At 41.3% G+C, this 19,931-nt stretch overlaps 1 protein-coding gene across 1 annotated transcript in view; it reads right to left on the minus strand.

The window, feature by feature from the left end:
* The window catches only part of CFAP47 (cilia and flagella associated protein 47), a 681,124-nt gene that overhangs the window by 119,754 nt on the left and 541,439 nt on the right, over positions 1-19,931 (minus strand). Inside the window, 2 exon segments of the mRNA XM_030575652.1 lie at positions 506-601; positions 19,768-19,924. Of these exon segments, the coding sequence (XP_030431512.1) occupies positions 506-601; positions 19,768-19,924 (253 nt within the window).

Here is a 19,931-nt window from a genome sequence, read left to right on the forward strand (position 1 = left end):
ATCGTCCTCCATTAAAGGCACTTGCTTCACGTAAACAACATGACACTATTTTGCAAGGGGTCTTACACTCATTTTTTTGGTTAGTTAACCACATTCTAGAAAAAAATGCAGTGACCCCTTGTTTCTTTTACATATCAATAACAACATTTGTTGCCTTCCTTCCTAAAATGGGATAATCAAATGTCATGCTTCATGGTATAATACCATTATTACAGGATAAGGAAGGAATGTCTATTTCTAGTACATACAGCACTGCACAATTGGCAAGCCCTAGTTTCGGGGAGGGGTGTAATTCTGTCCTATGAAGTATAAGGTGTTGGTCACTGGCTCTCTGATTTAGGACAAATTCCTCATCCCAATGAAGTCAAACTCAATATATCATAGTGCAAACTTCTCAAACTTAAAGTTATGTTTATATACACAATGTAACTTCCTATATATTTCAAGGTCTATAAAAGATGACACCTTGCAGAACCACACAGCATATAAACAGGAAGCCACATACCTTGTGTCTGCTTCAGTGGAAGATAGAAAGCAAACTCCTTACTGCTGGAGTGACGCAGGACAGATGCACTGAGAGGACATATGGTTTGTTCCTGATCTAATGGGGAAAAAAGAGAGAAAAAAATTCTTACACTTCATTGTCACATTCAAGGAGTGAAATTCACTGGAATTTGAAATGTGATCAGATAATTTCTCTAATGAAACAGCTTCACAAATGATTGTTCTTCAAAGTGTACTTTGAAACAGGGGATGACATTTTTGAAGGGTCTCCCAGTGTTTTAATCACTTTCCTTAATATGCTTAATGTAACTGCAGATTTAAACAAGGAAATCCTGTTAAATATCTTTACAATAAGAGAGACGAGGTAGATGAGGTAATATTTTTTTATTGGACCAACTACAGAAGTTGGTCCAATTGAAGATATTACCTCACCCATCTTGTCTCTCTAATATTCTGTGACCAACATGGCTACAACAACGCTGCATTTAGAAGAAGATACGTTACCTTTTTTTTTTTTTAAATCAAAGGTTAAAAGTGAAAATCTTCTCACTTAGAAAAGTACTCAACGCACAAAAGAAATTGTCTATGATCCAAACATTAATCTACTACTCATCTGACTCACAATATCACACTCCTTATTGTATGCTACCATATTCTGGATATAAATATTTGAAGACCAAGGCAAGTAGGTGGACAAAAAAAACAAAACAGCTGATAGTGTAAAATATGTAAGCCATGACAACAGCAAGTGAGTTGGAGGTAGCAAAACTGCAACATGAGGAAGAGATGCTGCAGACGTTAGATAATGAGAAGATGTTGTTGCTGTGACCAGAAGTAATTGGATCAATTATACAGGCTCTGATCAGTTACTAGTCCATAAAGATCCTGTATATTTAAATCATTGTTAGTATTTTCAGATGCATTGACATATTTCTATTTACATTTAATCTGAAAACATTTATATCCAGGCAGGGTAACTGGACAATTTACAGATATGTAACCAATAGAATCAACCCACCTGACTAGGAAAGCCTTTGGTGATCTGATTTAGGTAGCTAAATTACTGAGAGAGAGGGTATTTTGGATAAATCAACGATCATATTGTAAGCAAAAGCATCATTATCCACATTAGGAAACTGAGGCACAGAGCGGGGACGTGATTTGTCTAAGATCACTCAGCAGGCCAGTAGCAGAGCTGGGATGAGAATGCTAATTCTTACTAGCCATCCTAATGTCTAGAACTGGACTGGGATTCAGGGGACCTGCATTCTCATCCCAGCTCTGCTACTGGCCTGCTGAGTGACCTTAGACAAATCACTTCCCTGCTCTGTGCCTCAGTTTCCTAATGTGGATAATGATGCTTACCTCCTTTGTAATGTATTTTTGGGAGCTACAGATGAAGAGTGCTATATAAGAGCTAGGTGTTGTTATTGTTAAAACTATTTCTGAGGCATGCACTGAAGACTTGTATGTCTAATTATGTGCCTGAGGTCTGAGCCTCTGCAGGAAAACATAGCATCAGCAGATTGGTACCTACCTAACAGAGGTGATACTTAAAAGGAAGTATCAGGAAAACCCGGGGGGGGGAGTTAATTCTAAGAACCTGAGCCAAATGGATTGATTGTGTTAAGTGAATGTGACGTGTGTGGACACAGAAATTGAGAATGATGAAATGACGTAACAAGGACAAGACGATGTTATACAGCCACTGTCTTAAGTTACCTTGAAGGTTACTCTGGAGTTTGATGTGGTCACTGTGGAATCAGAAGCCAAGACTGAGCACTATTATCACTTAATTAAAAACTGAAAAACTATGTGACTTACTCTACAATCTGAATTAATTTTATTTTTTTTATATTACCATATGACCCAAAATGTGCTAGCCAATGTGCAAACACAGAGGAAGAAGCAGTTCCCACCTCAAAAAGCTAAGTTTGCAGAGTCACAAAATAGATAAAGGGTGAGGAACAGGGAAACATGATACAAGCAAAGAGATCGGGGGGGACAGGACAGGAATACATTTTATTAGCTATTGAATTTTTCTTTTTTTTTTAAGTGTAAATATACTGTTTTTGTGGACAATACTATATTACTGAGTTTTCAAAACTAATTCTAAATACTCAGATTAAGAGTGGGAGAGAGAAACTGACAGCCATTCAGAAAGAGATCCAAGAAAAACTGACATGAAGGAAGGTCACTGCAGCATGTGGCAAAGATGTCCAATTTCAGTAATTTAAATAAGACTGACTAAGTGAGTGTAGTGAGGATTACTTGAGGGAAGGAGACCTAGCTTTTGAGAGTGTGTCCATGCATTTGCATGTGGATGAGTTGATTTTCCAAACTTGTAGGAAAGAAACACAGTTTAAATCAGCCAAATACATTTTACAGCACCTCTATTGTACTGAGAAGTGAGACTATTAACTACATATATATAGACAAATGCTCTCTCTAAAGAACAAAATTAACAGGAATGTGCCTTCATTATCCATGTGAAATTAATCATGATACCTCACGATGTCCTAGAAATGTGCAAAAGGAACAGGAGTACTTGTGTCGCACCTTAGAGACTAACAAATTTATTTCAACATAAGTTCACTTCTTCGGATACATAGCAATGTGTGTATCTTATCATACCCACACTTATTAGTGGTGAACATGATGGTCGCAATTATGCCAAAAACAATGCAACTAATCTTAGCACTTTCATTTTAAATTGATTAACCATTCTCTAAGTTGATCTGAAAAAATCGTGAATTTCTTTATATCTGTGTTAATTTAGGCCAATGCTGGTGTACAAATATGCTGTGCTATTTATTTCCAATATATTTTTATTGTAAGAAATATAATAGTGATAGATAAGTTGGAATGTGCACATTTGAGGTAGGTTGGACATGTAATAAGAATGGGAGAAAAACAACCAGCAAAGAAAGCATGGGAAAAAGAGGACAGAAAGAAAGGATGTGCAAGACTACGGTTACAATAGAGAGACTCTGTCAAGAGAAGTTTTAAGAGAAAAGGACTGGACCTCCAAGACCTGGCCCATGGACCAGAAAAGAGTGGCAAAGAATTGTAGTCACGTCCACACCCGTGTAAACAGGAAAAGAAGTCAAGAGGTGAAGTGAAGTGATATTTTTTTTGTAAAGAAACAATTCTTTACGTCAGATTTCCTCTATGAGTTCAGTGTTTAGTTCAGTTAAATAAATGAATAAAGGGGGCATGTAAGTAATAAGAAAGCAGTCTGAAAACATGTCTAAAACAAGCAAAGTTTCTGCATGGAAATTAGATGATTGAGGTACTGTGTGTACAATTCTATCTTGAAAATACTGTTAACTTTAATAATCCACAGTATAAGCCAACTATTTTAATGTCACTGTGAACAAGCCCTAGCTAAATGCCATCTCAAATATTGGTATAGGAGATCAGTTTTGCTTAAGATAAATATACAAATAGATAATGCTAGATCCCAAAGATGAACCAATTACCATCCTCAGATGATTATTAGCTAGCACTGAGACTTGAATCTTTTATTTGAGCACAGATCTTTAGTCATTTGGGTAGAATGCTTGTAAACACTGCAGTAGAACCTCTGAGATACAAACAACTTGGGAATGGAGTTAGTTTGTAACTCTGAAATGTTTGAAACTCTGAACAAAACATTATGATCTTTCAAAAGTTTACAACTTAATACAGCTTTAAAACTTTACTATGCAGAAGAAAAATACTGCTTTCCCTTTATTTTTTAGTATTTTACATTTAACATTACTGTAGTGTATTTTCTTTCCTCCCTCTCTCCCCCCCCCCCGCCCGCCCCCGCTGCTGCCTGATTCTGTACTTCCAGTTCCAAATGAGGTGTGTGGTTGACTGGTTAGTTCGTAACTCTTGTGTTCATAACTCTAAAGTTCTACTGTAGTTAATTTTTTCCTGAAACTTGGAAATATTTTACCCATGAACCTGCATTCATAATATTATATGTTTTAGTTACAATAAAAATATTGATGTCAGTTGCCAGTATTTGGGGGCAGATCATACAAGCCTTACACTGGTGAGCACTTAGGCATTGTCTACACTGGGGATTTCAGCCAGTGGTGGTCTGGTACTGATATTACTATTTGCACTGGTGCAGTTTACCTAGCGTGAAACAGATGATTCAATGCAAATGGCAGCTAAGTTTGTCTATGCTAGAGGTTTTCCACTGGTCTGTAGCTACAACAGCAACAGGCCACCAATGGCTCATATCACCTAGTACAGACAAAGCCTTAATGGAAGCATTTATATGAATAAAATTTGTGCAATCAGGCCCTTGTTATGTATAGACACAGGGCTGGCCCACAACATTTTGGCACCTGAGGCAGGGAGCTCAAGTGACGCTCCCATGCCTCCTCGCTTGGTCTCAATTTGAAAGGTCTCAATTCTGCCTTCTTCCTGTTCTACTCCTCTCATGGTATTGCTCTGCTGCTGTGATGGGTTGGATCACAGAAACCCCCTGGGACTTGCCACCTGATGTGCCAAGACTACCTTTGCTTCTGCTTTCCCTGCCAGCACCCTGTCTTGCTGAGCCAGACACTCCTGTTTGCTCCAACAAAGACCTAGGGTCTGAATTATTTGTCCCAAAGCTGCAGGTTTACCTGAAAGCAGCTAATAGAAGTGTTTCTGTCTTTAACACTCAGGTGCCCAACTCCCAATGGGGTCTAAACACAAATAAATCCGTTTTACTCTCTATAAAGCTTATACAGGGTAAACTCATAAATTGTTCACCCTCTATAACACTGATAGAAAGATATGCACAGTTGTTTGCTCCTCCCGGTATTAATACATACTCCGAGTTAATTAATACATAAAAAGTGATTTTATTAAATATAGAAAGTAGGATTTAAGTGGTTCAAAGTAGTAACGGACAGAACGAAGTAAGTAACGGAGCAAAATAAAACAAAACACGCAAATCTATGTCTAATCAAACTGAGTACAGATAAGATCCTCACCAGTTCCAGAATGCTCCCTTTTACAGACTAATCTCCTTTTAGTCTGGGTCCAGCAATAACTCACACACCTTGCAGTCACTGCTCTTTGTTCCAGTTTCTTTTAAGTATCCCGGGGGCTGTAGAGGCTCACTCTTTAGCCAACTGAAGACAAAATGGAGAGGTCTACCAGGGGTTTAAATAGACTTTCTCTTGTGGGTAGAGACCCCCTCCTCACTCCTATGCAAAGTCCAGCCCCAAGAGGGAGTTTAGGAGTCACCTGGGCAAGTCACATGTCCATGCATGACTCTCAGTTTTTACAGGTAGCATCCATTGTTTACATGCTATCTTGAACGTCTTCAAGTATACTTCTTATGTGGATTGGAGCATTCCAAGATCCATTGTCCTTTAAGTGTTTCTTGACTAGGTACTTAATTTCAACATTCCTTTCTCCAGGAACTGATCAAATGCCCTACTAAGGTCATTTAGAAATCAAGCCAGTACACAGGCAACATTAATAACTTCCAATACAGAAATGATAAATGCATATAAATAGAATTAATACATTCAGTGGATCATAACCTTTACAGAGATATGTTATATGGCATATGTAACATAAAAAGCATTCTAAGCATATTTCCATAAAGCCTTATGGGAGGTACCGTCACAGCTACCTACCACAATAAAGGAGAACTAACAACTTAAAATGCCTTGTTCAAAAATTTTAAGTAACACTTAACTTTCAAATGCCTGAACAGCAAATGTAACTTTTCTTGTCTGAATAGTAGACACTGGCATTTTTATCTGTTTGAATAATCAAAGTGGTGCTTTCCGTGCTTTCTTGGTTGCAAAGATTTGAACTGCTTCCTGCTGAAGGTCCACAGTCTGGGCCAGTTCATGCTCTATTGAGGTGGTTGCAAGGCCAACCAGCTTCTTCTGTGTCATTGTGGAATGTAGATGTGTTTTTATTAATTTCAGCTTGGAGGAGCTGTGTTCTCCACTGGCAACTGTTACAGGAAGTGTTAGAAGTATGCGCAGAGCAACAAAAGCATTTGGAAAGAGGGTGGTCATCTTATTTGTGCATATATATTCCAGAATAGCCTTTGGAGTTGATCCTGCTCAAATGCATCTTGAAAGGGCTTTCAGTTCATCACCTAAATCACTCGCATCAATATTGCGCATATCACCATGTGTCTCCAGTCTCCAGTCTCCAGTGCCTTGCATTGCTGGTGTAGGTCTTCTTCAGTGAGGAGTTTTGGAATATCATACAACATCCCAAATATACTGCTGTGTTCCTTGAGCTGCATGAAATGTTCTTCAACTGACTGTATTGCACAATCTAGCACCTGGTTAAAGAATTCAACTTTGAATTGTTGTTTGGGGTCTCTTATGGGATTATCCCGTGCCTCATAATAAAAATGTCTTCTTCTTTGGTAACTCTGTATTCTTGAATGAGTCGGAAAATAGCTTCAGTGTGAAGTTCCTCTGCCAACTTCCTCTACCAAAACTTCAGAACGTTTTGACATCCCTCACCTGAGCAGTAAGACTGTAGGTACGACTTTGCTTTGTCCAGTTGTTCCATTGCTCCAGATATATCAAGGTCAACACCTTGGAGTCTCTTGCTTACAACATTTATTTCAAACAGTATGTCGTGCCACAACACTAAGCCACACAGAAATTTGAAGTTATGTTATGTTTCTGGTGATTCCATTTCCCTCTGCCATTACACAAAGTAAAACTATTTCCCCATGCTTATTCCCCCCCCCCCCCGCCCCAGTTCCTTACATCTCCTTGTTAATTGCTGGAAATGGGCCATTTTCATTACCATTACAAACAGTTGCTTTTCTCTCCTGCTGATAATAGCTCACTTTAACTGATCACTCTCCTTATAGTGGGTATGGCAACACCCATTGTTTCACGTTCTCTGTGTATATCTATATCTTCCTACTGTATTTTCCACTACATGCATCCAATGAAATGGGGCTGTATCCCACGAAAGCTTATGCTCAAATTTGTTAGTCTCTAAAGTGCCACAAGTACTCCTGTTCTTTTTGCAGATACAGACTAACACCACTGCTACTCTGAATACTTTCTGTCAGTTTCCCATGTAGTTGAGTTCTACCCCAATATTGTTCTCCAAATCTCCTTGGCAACGAGATTGGTGAGGCCAATGCAGGAGTATGTCCACTAAGGGTATGAATTCCAGTAATATACTTTAAAGCTAATATATTACCTGAAAGGTTTCAGGGTGTTAAAAATATGTGCTCTTACATGACTAAGCCTACTACTGTAAACTACAATTAATTCCTTTTCAATAAGACAGATTTATTTACAGACCTGGGTAGATCTATTTGTTTTTGATTGTCAGATAGCACAGTCATTTCTATCCTTAGGATTAATATTGTTCAAGAAAATAAAAGGTTTAAAGAATCACTGGAACTAGTGGCCATCACTCTCAGGGCTACAATAATAAGGCTTAAGTCAGTGATCATTCAGGTGGTTTTATTACTTGATATGCTACTAAAAGCCAAAGAGACCATTCATTTTAATGCATAAATTTGCCTGTGTACCAAAAAAACCCAAACCCAAAACAATGCTCCCTCTCAAACCCAGACTTTGCATCTAAAATATTTGTATTTAACTAACCCCAGAGACAGGATTATTACTAATGGTGAATACTATGGCAGTTTTGTATGGGCATTTCTGATTCATTTGTATTTTTCTAATTGTATACCTTCATTGTCATAGGAGTTCCAACAGCCAGGATAGGCACTGCACTTTAAATCCGATTAAAATAAAATATAGACCGATCACATCATGGGATAGGGAAGTCAGTGACTATACTGGAATAGTGCTCAGTTCTTGGCACTTTGATATCAGAACAATACAGAAAAATGGGATGGCATTCATAGAAGAGCAATAAAAATGGATGGGGGAACTACCTCACTTGAACTGCAATGAAAAATTAAGAGTATGGGGTAGTTTCGCTACATGTTGACTATGGGCACATGCATGCAAACACTTATTAGGGTGTGTGCACATATCCTTACTCACACACTAAGTTCCAGTAAATCCTACCCTGGAATGAGAGAGCATCACTATATCAGCTCATGTGTCACCTCTCTTCCTTCAGCTAGTCTAGGGGACACAGCCAAGGGAAAGAGGTGTGACTACACTATCTCTATGGCCTGGCAACACCCATCAGCACTTGAGTGTTGGGGTCATAGGCTGCCAGCACAACATAAGCACTTAAATTGCACCAGGAGATTAGATGGGCACAGAATTATGTGCTTCCTCTTTTCCTTAGCTGTAAAGAGTATTGCTTTGCTACTGCTCAGAATCTGGACCTTTGTGTGCAGGAACTTGCCTATGAGGGCTACATCTACTTTTTTAATGTTAGCGTGGCTGCAGTTAGTAGCGGAGCGGTCCTGGCATGCCATTCCTTGACCAGTTGACTGCCTAAAAGGATGTCTCTATACACTCAGAGCTCAGAAGAGATTTCAGGGGCCTCCAAAAACAGAAGACAGTACAGGATAGTGGTAGGCTCTGATTAGTGATTTATTATTTTTGCCTGGGCCCATCAAAGCTTTTGTGACAAGTAAAGGAGCAGCTTATTCACCATGAAGCACTGTATTCTGTGTTAGTAAAAATATTTAGTGTGCATTTGCATTTTTGTGTTATGTTTGTGGTCAACTTTCTTTTACAGTTCTAAGACTGGTGTACGTATCACCACAGTCAGTGATATGATCATCATCAACAACCTAGTTACACCACTGCACACTCTCTAAATCTTTTGTGAGAAGTTTGAAAAAAATATATTTGAGAATAAAAACTATTTAAAGAGAAATTTAGAAAATCTGTTGAGACTAAAGCCTCTACTCTCTGTTTAAGGAAGATACTTTAGTTACAAGTGCACACACTACCTGAAATTAGCAAATTAAAAGATACCTGATTCTGCATTTAAGTTTGGATCTCAGAGCCTATGACCATACTTCAAATAGTTCTGAAGTACCATTCTCTCTGCACTTACATATGTTGCATCTATACCAAGTGACCCTAATGTTCAGTATACCATTGACTGAGTTCTATCTTCAGGTATGCATGAACAGCTCCCACAGAAATCAAAAGTTAGTTGCATGTGCATTTCTGAGTGCTGAATTTGGTACCACACTGCGTATTCAGTATACGACAATATTGGTCTCAGTCTTGAAAACACTTATGTGTGTGTAAATACACTCACATAAGTAGACACAATGAAGTCAATGGAACTACTCACCTGAGTAAAATTAAAAATTCTTAAGTGTTTGCAGGATCAGGACCATTATGAGTAAAGAAATATTTTGAATTAGAAGATAAATATCTTTCTATTTTTAATGTTTTAATTTTCATTATCTTAAAGTAATTCTGAATAATAAAACAATTCAGCTTCATCATGAGTATAATACTTAAATGAAGAAAAAAGGTTAACATTACAGTATTAAGGGGATTTGGGGGGGGAGGGGGAGGATGGGATTAAATTCACCTGCTGTGACAATGTGATCTCTCCCTATAAATGAAATAGATTAACAGACTCCTACTCCATGCACAGGTGTAGCAAATCACTAAATGTCACCTGAGACTCAAGAAGACAGATAAAAAACAGGAACCTCAGAAGAGTCAGGCTAACCAGGGAACAAAAAGCTGACTAGCAAGCCTAATGTCATTTTAGACTAAGGTCTTTATGGAAACTTTTGTTGCTATGGCAATGGTATTTATACTAAATACTAAGACAGATGAACTAGAGTGCCTAGCATTAAATGAGGATATTGATATAATAGGCATCACAGAAACTTGGTGGAATGAGGATAATCAATGGGACACAGTAATACCAGGGTATAAAATATATAGTAGTTAAAGTAGGTTGTGCGGCAGGGGAGTGGCATTATGTGCTAAAGGAAGCATAGAGTCAAAAAAGGTAAAAATCTCAAATGAAATAAACTGCACCATAGAATCTTTATGGGCATAATTTCCATGCTTGAATACAAAGAGTAGAGCAGTTGGAACATCCCACCAACCACCTGAACCAGGATGGTGACAGTGATTGTGAAAGACTAAGGGAGGTTGGAGAGGCTACAAAAGCAGAAAGCGCAATAATAATGGGTGACTTCAACTCTCCTCATATTAACTGGGTAAATGTCACCTTAGGGCATGATGCAGAGATAAAATTTCTAGACACCATAAAATGGCTGCTTCCTGGAACAGCTAGGATAACATTTAACTTCTAAAAGGGGAACTATACAAAAATGAGGATGCTCGTTAGATGAAAATTAAAAGGAGCTGTCACAAGGATTAAGTGCCTGCAAGCAGCACTGGGACTATTTAAAAACACCCTAATAGAAGCTCAGACTAAATGTATACCTGATATCAGAAAATACAATAAGAGGAACAAAAGAGAGCCACCATGGCTAAACAGCAGAATAATGGAGACTGGCAGAGGCAAAAGACATCCATTAAAACTTGGAAGTCAAATCATAGTAAGAATAACAGGAAGGAGCACAAGCTCTAGCATGTTATGTATAAAAGTATAATAAGGCAGGCCAAGAAAGAATTTGAGAAACAACTTGCTAAAGACACAAACACTAACAGTAAGAACATTTTTAAGTGCATCAGATACAGGAAGCCAGTCAAACAGGCAGTAAGGCCACCAGACGACAAAGGAGCACTCAAGAAAGACAAGGCCATTTCAGAGAAGCTAAATTTATTCTTTGCATTGGTCTCCACTGCAGAGGATGTGGGGGTACTTTGTCCCTTCACCCCTCCCCACCCTGTTGCTCCTCCATATAGCCAGGGGAAGCTCTAGGGATTTTGCCTCCTCAAGCACGGCAGGCAGGCTGCCTCCAGCAGTTTGCCTGCGGAGTGTCCGAAGACGCGGGACCAGCGGACCCTCCGCAGGCAAGCCGCCATAGGTAGCCTGCCTGCCGCCCTCATGGCGCCAGCAGAGCGCCCCCTGCGGCTTGCTGCGCCAAGCACATGCTTGGTGCGCTGGGGCCTGGAGCCACCCCTGCATATAACCTTCGGTGGGGCAAGTCCCCCCCTTGCACTGTGTGGAGAATCAGCCCCGAGTTGGAGTGCTCAGCTCACCAGCAGTTTGGTCAGCTTCCTTTCCCCCACTGCCCTGGCTGGGCTAGCACCCCAGAAAAGCCCAAGACCCTCTGACCTGGGACACTGGCCAGAAGGAGCAAAGCACTGCATGTGCCAAAGCCCCACTCTGAGCTGGCACAGGGAAACCATTCCACCCCTCAGCTAAGCTCTGGAGTGGCGTGGGGGGGGAAGCAATTTCCAGCATGTACATGCCCTGACCTCAGGGAGTGAGAGGGTTCTTCCTTCCCCTGGGGACCCTCCCCTGCTGAGCCACCTCTCTGGCTGGGTGCACTGAAGCTCCTGCAGTCAGGTTCCCTGGGCCCTCATGTACACTGCATCCTTAGGGCTTAACCACTTCCTGTACGCACTGTAACCAGGGGAGAAGAGGTGACTTGGTGGCCAGCAGCAGCCTGGAGGCCTTAGCAGCCTTTAGACACTATGCAGGCAGGAAGGGACAAGCTGTTTACAGCCACAAGGGTGCAGGGTGGGGAAGAAGGGGTGAAGAGATGAGCTCTGCAAAGACATGGGCCAAGTCATCCCCACCCCACCTCCTGTGCCACTGGAAGCCACTCCGAACCATTCCGTCCCACACAGTACTGAAAGGCTGCTGCGGCCACATTCTGATGTGAACCCTGGCAGAAATCTGGAGAGGGGAGCATGTGACCCTGCATGCCCCTCCCATGTGTTGCCTCAGGAAGATGTGGAGCCAGGTACCAGGAGACGGGTCTGTCCCAGGGGCCCAGCCAGAAATGGAGGGTGGAGAGCGCTGGGCAGGGAGGGTCAGGTCGGTCAGTCACACCCCCGTGTAAGAGAGGTGTATGGGGGCTGGGGGAGAGAGAGAGAGAGAGAGACCTCTCCCTGTGTGAACCCTAAAGCCTTAAAGATAATAAGGTAAATAAAAAGAATCCTACTTATGCAGTATTTCTATTATACGGTCAACTTGATGTTAATTTGAATGTTTATACTGCATAGCTCTGATTGATTGCTGTTGAACTCACTTGAATATGAATAATTTTACCAAGTGTCCCATATACAGCATAGGGAAATATTTCATCCTAATTCAAACAGTCTTCAAAGTCCCAAAATATAGTCCATCCACACAACTCATATTCACCTCTGGTGTCTTCTGCCAATCCTGGGGCCTTTCTTCTGTCCTAACTTGCTTTCACAGCAGTCCGTTCTAGCTGGAGTGATTCCTGCTCTTTCAGCAGGAACTCCTATGTGGAGTACTTTTCTCCCCAGAAGAGGATCCAACATTCTCCTGCGGCCATCTATTCTTTAGTCAGGATAGGTCAGAAGACAAACCCTTCTTTTGCTCCCTGATCCTTCAGCCTTCTCCAGCCCCTATCTTTGGCTCTGTTTCTTGGACCTCAATTTAGAACTCTCCCAGATGCTGCCCTGCCCTACTAATCAGGTCCAGTTGTTCTGTCATAGAAGAACTGGACCCACTATCCTTAAAGGGACCTGTGACAAATACATTTTAGCAATATTACAGTTCATATACATTTATACACCATACTGAAAATTATATTTTACTGAACATGTATGCCCAACACTTCAAAGATATTTAGACATCTAGCTTCTATTGATTTCAGTTGAAGTAAGCACCTAGTTACCTTTGAGGATCTGGGCCGTAATTACTAAATTATTAAAAACTGAAGTTTTATAGTCATAACACTGCTTATGCAGCTAGAAATGACTTCCTTTGAAAATATATTGGAAGTAGGATTGCATACAGAAGAAAGAATGCTACTTTTTACCAAAAAGAACAAAAGGAGTTGTTATTGTTTCTGCAAAAAGTAAGCCAGAGCCTGCACAACGCTGTTCTGAAGAAGGCTTGGATACATAGCTCAGTTATTATACTGTGACTTTTTTTTTTAATTTCCAGTGGTAATTCATTGAGGAAATTAACCAGGTTTTGCAAATTCAAGATTTTAGATTTGTTTACATTGTTTTACTTTGTATGATGGGCTCTATAGTGTTAATCTGCTCAAAGAAAAAGCCTTACAGTTCTACTGTAAAAGACTACAGGAATGTTAGTTCATTATTTCAGGTCCACTAATGTGTAAGTAATCCAAGGAAAAATGGAGAGCAAAAACTGAGTTTAAGGTGCAAAAGTCAAGATTAGAGTTTTTCTAGGACAGTTGACTTATACACCAGGTTTCACTGAGAACATCTTTGGAATAAGTTAATGCTCTATAGTAAAAAAGATTGCATCCTATTCAAACAAGGAAAGTTTTTGTGAACTCAAGGCACATCTCAAGTATGTCAGAATGTCACAGTTCAGTAGTCTTTAGTATCTATTTTAAGCTATGTAAATGATTTCTGATGGGACCGTATTGTGGAGACGAATGCTTGTTCTCATATTAGTTTTGTGAAGAGTGTAATAGATTAGCATTCTACAAATAATAGCTTGGTGCTCTAGCAGTATTAATTATGCCATTTGGCACTATATGCTTAACAAGACTTGCAGCTTGCTTCTTATAATTGTTCTGTTGCTCTGCATATCAGAAGAAATAGTGACCTGCATTTTACAGCAGTGTAAAACATGATGTATTCTATGAAGTGAAATAGAAACACCTAGTATCATGGTTGCCACATATATCCTCTACCTCAAGAAGTAGGATTTTCAAACTGTGGCCAGCATACTGCCTGTAATTCACAAATCACTAGCTGATCATGTAGATTGGCTGTGGTCCTTCTTTACAAGTGCTTCTTCAGGCACCCTGGGGGTCAATGAAGAGCCTGAATGCCTGAGGGAGACAGCTATAAAGGAGAAAGAGCAAGCCTTGGGCCACTGCAACAATAAGAGAAGGAAGAGTGTGGCGCTACACCCCATATTCTTCATAGTGATATGACATTATGACATAATTTTGATATATTTTATGCAAGATAAGTCGTGTGAGGTGTCACTGGAAAAGTTATAATTTGCTGAATATGATTATCCTATTTGTATGCATATATCATTTTTGTATCTGAAGTTATGAATATTGACTATGTATCTGTATTCCAAATGTAGTTAAACCTGGTAAACATGCCCAAGACAAGATGCTTTCAGGCTAGATGGTGGGTGGGGAAGGGCCTATCCAGAGCAATGGGCCATTAGGATAAAACAATAGGCCTTAGGAGAAGCTTATCTCCCACCTGGTGATGAGCCTCCCTAAGAACACTCCAAATAATCTGTGAGTAATGGCTGCAAGGACATGTGATCAGACCACATGATTCTGGACTCCATCTTGGGATGTCATTATTTTTTCATAGACAGGTCTATAAACCAAAGCTTTGAAACAAAGAGTTCTCACTATATGCAAAAGCTATACAAGGCTGGTAGTGACAACATCTCATGTTCTTCACTCACCACACAAGAAGACTCCTGGAAACGACTGAGGAACAAAGACTGAACTGGGGGAAGTGCTGGACCCAGGCTAAAGGGATTTCTAGCCTTTAAATGAAACACATGGGGATTCCAAGCTATAAGTGAGTGCACCTTGCCCCCTAAGAATCTGCAGCCTGCTTGTATAATCTCTTAGGGTGAGAATCTGCTAATTCATATCCAATCTATTTTGTATACCAAGCTTAGTTTGTGTTTTTTTGTTTATTTGCTAGGTGATCTGCTTGGATTTGTTTGCTATCACTTATAATCACTTAAAATCTATCTTTTGTAGTTAATAAACTTATTTTTGCTTTATCTAAACCAGTGAGTTGGAGTGAAGTATGTGGGAATCATAGCTCAGGGGCAAAGGCTGTTGCATATTCCTCTCCACAATGAGGGATGGGAGTGAACTTTATGAGATTACGCTGTACAGTTCCCAAGCACATGTCTACAGCATGATAAAGTTTTAAAAGCGTTTCTCTAGGAAATTGGCTCAATGTACATAATGCTTCTAAGTAGTTTGGAGCATACATGTGAAATGAAGTCCCAGGGTTTCATCTGGTTTCATCATAAGTTGATGACCTAGTCCTCAGGCTTTAACTTCCAAGTGAAAAGGGGGAAAAAAAGCAAAGAAAGGAAGTATTCAGATGGTGTGCTGTCTTACATTCCCTGTAAGCTGTGGGGCCATGTAGAAGCCTATTTAGCGCTTAGGGAACCTGCTCAGGGACTGGCTGGGGAGGGACGCCCCTCCCTCAGCCCCCAACTTGCCATGGCCGGGGCGCCCATCTTGCGGCTTGGACTGCCTGCAGCCAGGGCACCCCTACCCGGCTTGATCCCAGCTTCGGCCAGAACCCAAGCAGCCTGGCTGGAACCCAGCCACGGCCAGTGCAGCCTGGACCAGACACAAGTGGTCCGGCCTGGACCCAGCCACGGCTGGCGTGGCCCAGCCCAAACCAAACCCCAGGTGTCCGGCCTGGCCCAAACTCAGGCAGCCCAGTCCAAACCTGGGTGGCCCAGACCAGACTCAGCCGCGATGGCGCAGCTCTGACCCAGCCAGGGCGGGATGGCCCTGACCCGGCCAGGGCAGCCCAGCCCAGAACCAGCTGTGGTCGCCAAGCCCAGACCTGCTGCAGTGCCCCTCCCCCAGCTCAAACCCAGCCTCGGCTGGACCTGCCAGTGCTGGAGAAGGGGTGCCTATCCTGCAGCCCCAGCCCTAGAAGTGCCACAGTGGAGACAGGTACCTCTTCCCTCAGACCAGGTGCTCCTGGGGGGAGTCCTCTCTCCCTGCCGGAGCACCATCCTGCACCGCAAACCCCTTATTCCCGGCCCCATCTCAGAGCCTTCACCCCCAAACTGAGCTCCCTCCCACATTCCGAACCTCTCAGCCCCAGCCCCACCATATGAATTTTGTTATGTGCACCAATATGAAGGTCATGCATCACACATCACCTCCATATTGGTACACATAACAAATTCATTCTGCACATGGGTGGGAAAAATTAGAGAGAACACTGGTGATGTCTCAAAAATGGAGCTGCATTTCACCTCAGTAGTGAATGGATACACTTCAGTGACTGGAAACTTTGTTCAACTGAGTCAAAGTGCTTTGAGGTTCAGAATGAAAAACACTCAACCAAGACAAAATGGTTCTTTTTGCCAGACACTGCACAGTTTTTACCCAGATGGAAGGTGCTAATGGAATTGAAGAGCCCTGCTATAAAATGGGAAGATTCCAGCCAGATCATGGGGTGGGAAGGATTGAAGACAAAATTCTGAAGAATAGGGATAGGTTAGAACACATTTGGCTGAAAGCTCCCTGTGGGGAAAGGAAGTGGAGGTAGGGTGGGTATGGATGTGGGTGTGTGAGGAGGGAATCAAGAGACTGAGGGCGAATGTGAGCCTGAAGTGGGGTAGGAGTTGGACAGTGGGTTTGGGAGGAGATTAGTAGGAATGTAGAGGGGAGATCTGCAGATTAGAGAAGGGGGAAATTACCCCACTATTATAGTTTGGTCCTGGACCTTAGTCCCTAATGGTTGAGGTCCTTTTGGAGCAAGGTCTGGCTAGAGTTCATTTCTTCTAGGAGTTAAGGCACTTAGGAATTGTAATTGCTGAACGTTATGGCACCTAACTTTTAGGCACCTAGAAAAAACAACAAAAGGAACCATGCTGCAATCCACAAAACCTGAGTTAAACACCTAGACTCTTATGCAATGACTGGGGTGAGACAAGCACCTAAGAATGGGATCACAACAGCCAGAAATACTAGGTGGGGAGCCACTTAAAATAGCCAGTGGGAGATGCCAACGGTGTGTCCTAAACCCAGCCACTCTCATGGAGAGAAGTGCCAATGTCCAGGCTGCAAGGAAGCATCTCTCTCTGTAAGCTATCCACAAATGGAAACCCATCTCCTGAAGTCAAGCAGCTTAGGCACCTAAGTAGTTTCTTGTGAGAGTGACTTAGACACCTGCCTTGCTCTGCATAAAACAGCCAAAGCAGGAAGTAGTGACCTTCTAACTTTTAGCCCAGTGCTTAGATTGCTCACCTGGGATGTGGGAGACCCTGGTTCAATTCCCCACTCTGCCTAAGGGGGACAAATGATTTGAACAGGGTTCTCCCTTCTCTTAGGAGTGTACTCTAACCACTGGGCTCTGGGCTATTCTGATGTGGGGCTCCCTCAATCTCTCCTGTTTAAGCTGTTCCACTGCAGATAAATAATGAGTGATTGGAGCAAACAGACTAGACCCAGCAGAAAGACAGAATACCACTCTGTTAGACTGGTGGTTAGGGCACCCACCTGGGTCCAATGAAGACCTAATGAGGTCCAGCTGTCAGCTGCTCCCTCCAGGACCCACAGCTCATAAGGTAGGTCAGGTTTTTTCCTCCCTTCCAGGGAGGCTAATGCCTTCCTCCCCTTGCAAGTTACTATTATTACATTATTGCTAGGGTGGGGTATCTACACCCTGTCACACATGTGTTGCTTGCATATACCCCGACATTGTTCAGTATGGTCACAAAACCAGAAGACATACTTTAAGAAGCTGAGAAATAGTATACAAAACTAACATTGAAGAATTCGGCTTTAGCCAAAATAAAGATTTCAAATCTAGCTCTTGTATGCAAATTATGGGTTTTTTTCAAGGTCTCTATTTGTCCCATCCCAATTTGCTTTTCAGTGCTCATATGTTGAGAGGTTCCACTGCGGGGTGTATTAAAAACAGCTATTTTGTTTTCTCTGATCTCCAAATGATTTATTTGTAGGTGATTAATCTGAATTTCACATCTGAAACTGAAAGGGTCAGATGTCTGCTATCATTATGACAAGAAACCAGCCATCACAGAGATTTAGTTTGCATTACTCTCCTATTTATTGAGTTAGCTACAACCTGTTTTTAAAACTTCCATTTGCTAAATGACTTGAGCCATCAAATACTTTAAAATGTCATTTATGTGAACACTAAATTTCAAGATGAGATAGTTAATGACTAATCGCAATAAATCTCCAACACCGTTCTTGCCTGGACAGTATTATGGCTGAATTCATGGATTTCAAGGCCAAAAGGGGTCACTGTGATCATCTAGTCTGACTGTCTGTATAATACAGGCCATAAACATGCCCAAAATAATGCCTAGAGCATATCTTTTAGAAAAAAACATCCAATCTTGATCTAAAAATTGTGACTGATGGATAATCTTCAAAAAAGAACTAGATAGGTTCATGGAGGATAGGTCCATGAATGGCTATTCAGGATGAGCAGGGATGATGTCTCTAGCATCTGTTTGCCAGAAGCTGGTAAGGGGCGACAGGGCATGGATCATTTAATGACTACCTGTTCAGTTCATTCCTTCTGGGGCACCTGGCATTGGCCACTGTCAGAAGACAGGATACTGGGCTAGATGGATCTTTGGTCTGATTCAGTATGGCAGATTTATGTTCTTAATCCACCATGACTCTTGGTAAACTTTTTCAATGGTTTATTACCCTCACTGTTAAAACGTACATCTTATTTACAATCTGAATTGTCTAGCTTCAACTTCCAGCCATTGGATCATGTTATACTTTTCTCTGTGAGACTGAAGAGTCCATGATTAAATATTTGTTCCCCGTGTATATAATTACAGTCTGTGATCAAGCCATCCCTAAAGCTTCTATTGGCTAATCTAAATAAACTGAGCTCTTGGAGTCTATCATTCTAATCCTTTAACCATTCTCCTGGCTCTTCTCTGAACCCGCTCCAATTTATCAACATCCTTCTTGAACTGTGGGCACCAGAATTGGACACAGTATTTCAGAAGTGGTCACACCAGTGCCAAATACAGAAATAAAATAACCTTTCTACACCTACTCAAGATTCCCCTGTTTACACATTCTAGGATCATATTAGCTATTTTGGCCCACACCTTCACACTAGGAGCTCACGTTCAGCTGATTATCCATCAAAACCCCCAAACATTTTTCCCAGGATACAGGTCCCCATTCTGTAAATATGCCCTACATTCTTTGTTCCTAGATGCATACACTTACATTTAGCCATATTAAAATGTAATTCAGGCTCCAAGCAAGAGGTCTATGGAGCCTTCAGTATTACAAAATCTGTACCGGCTTGATTTAGCCTGAGATCAAGGGGTGTGTGTGTGTGTGTGTGTGTGCGCGCGCACATTACCAAAGCACAGGCATGGATGTACCAAGTAACTGTTCCTTACCATGTATATTTCTATTGTATCATATCATGCAATTTCCAGACTAGTAACCATTTCTCTATACCACAGACATTTTTAATGCGATCAAAGAGAAATTATTAAAGCAAGAGTCTGTACCTGTTAACAGCACATCTACCAGTACATGTTCAGTGGTAGGATTTTTGAAGGATATGATGATGGAAGAATGACGACCAATACAAGTACTTATGCTAGCTGGTTCCATTGGCTGAGGGATAAGGCCAACCCCAGAGAGATGAAATATCCACTCATTAAGCTGTAGG

Source organism: Gopherus evgoodei, chromosome 1, assembly GCF_007399415.2.
Source record: "Gopherus evgoodei ecotype Sinaloan lineage chromosome 1, rGopEvg1_v1.p, whole genome shotgun sequence".
NCBI classification, from domain to species: Eukaryota; Metazoa; Chordata; order Testudines; family Testudinidae; genus Gopherus; species Gopherus evgoodei.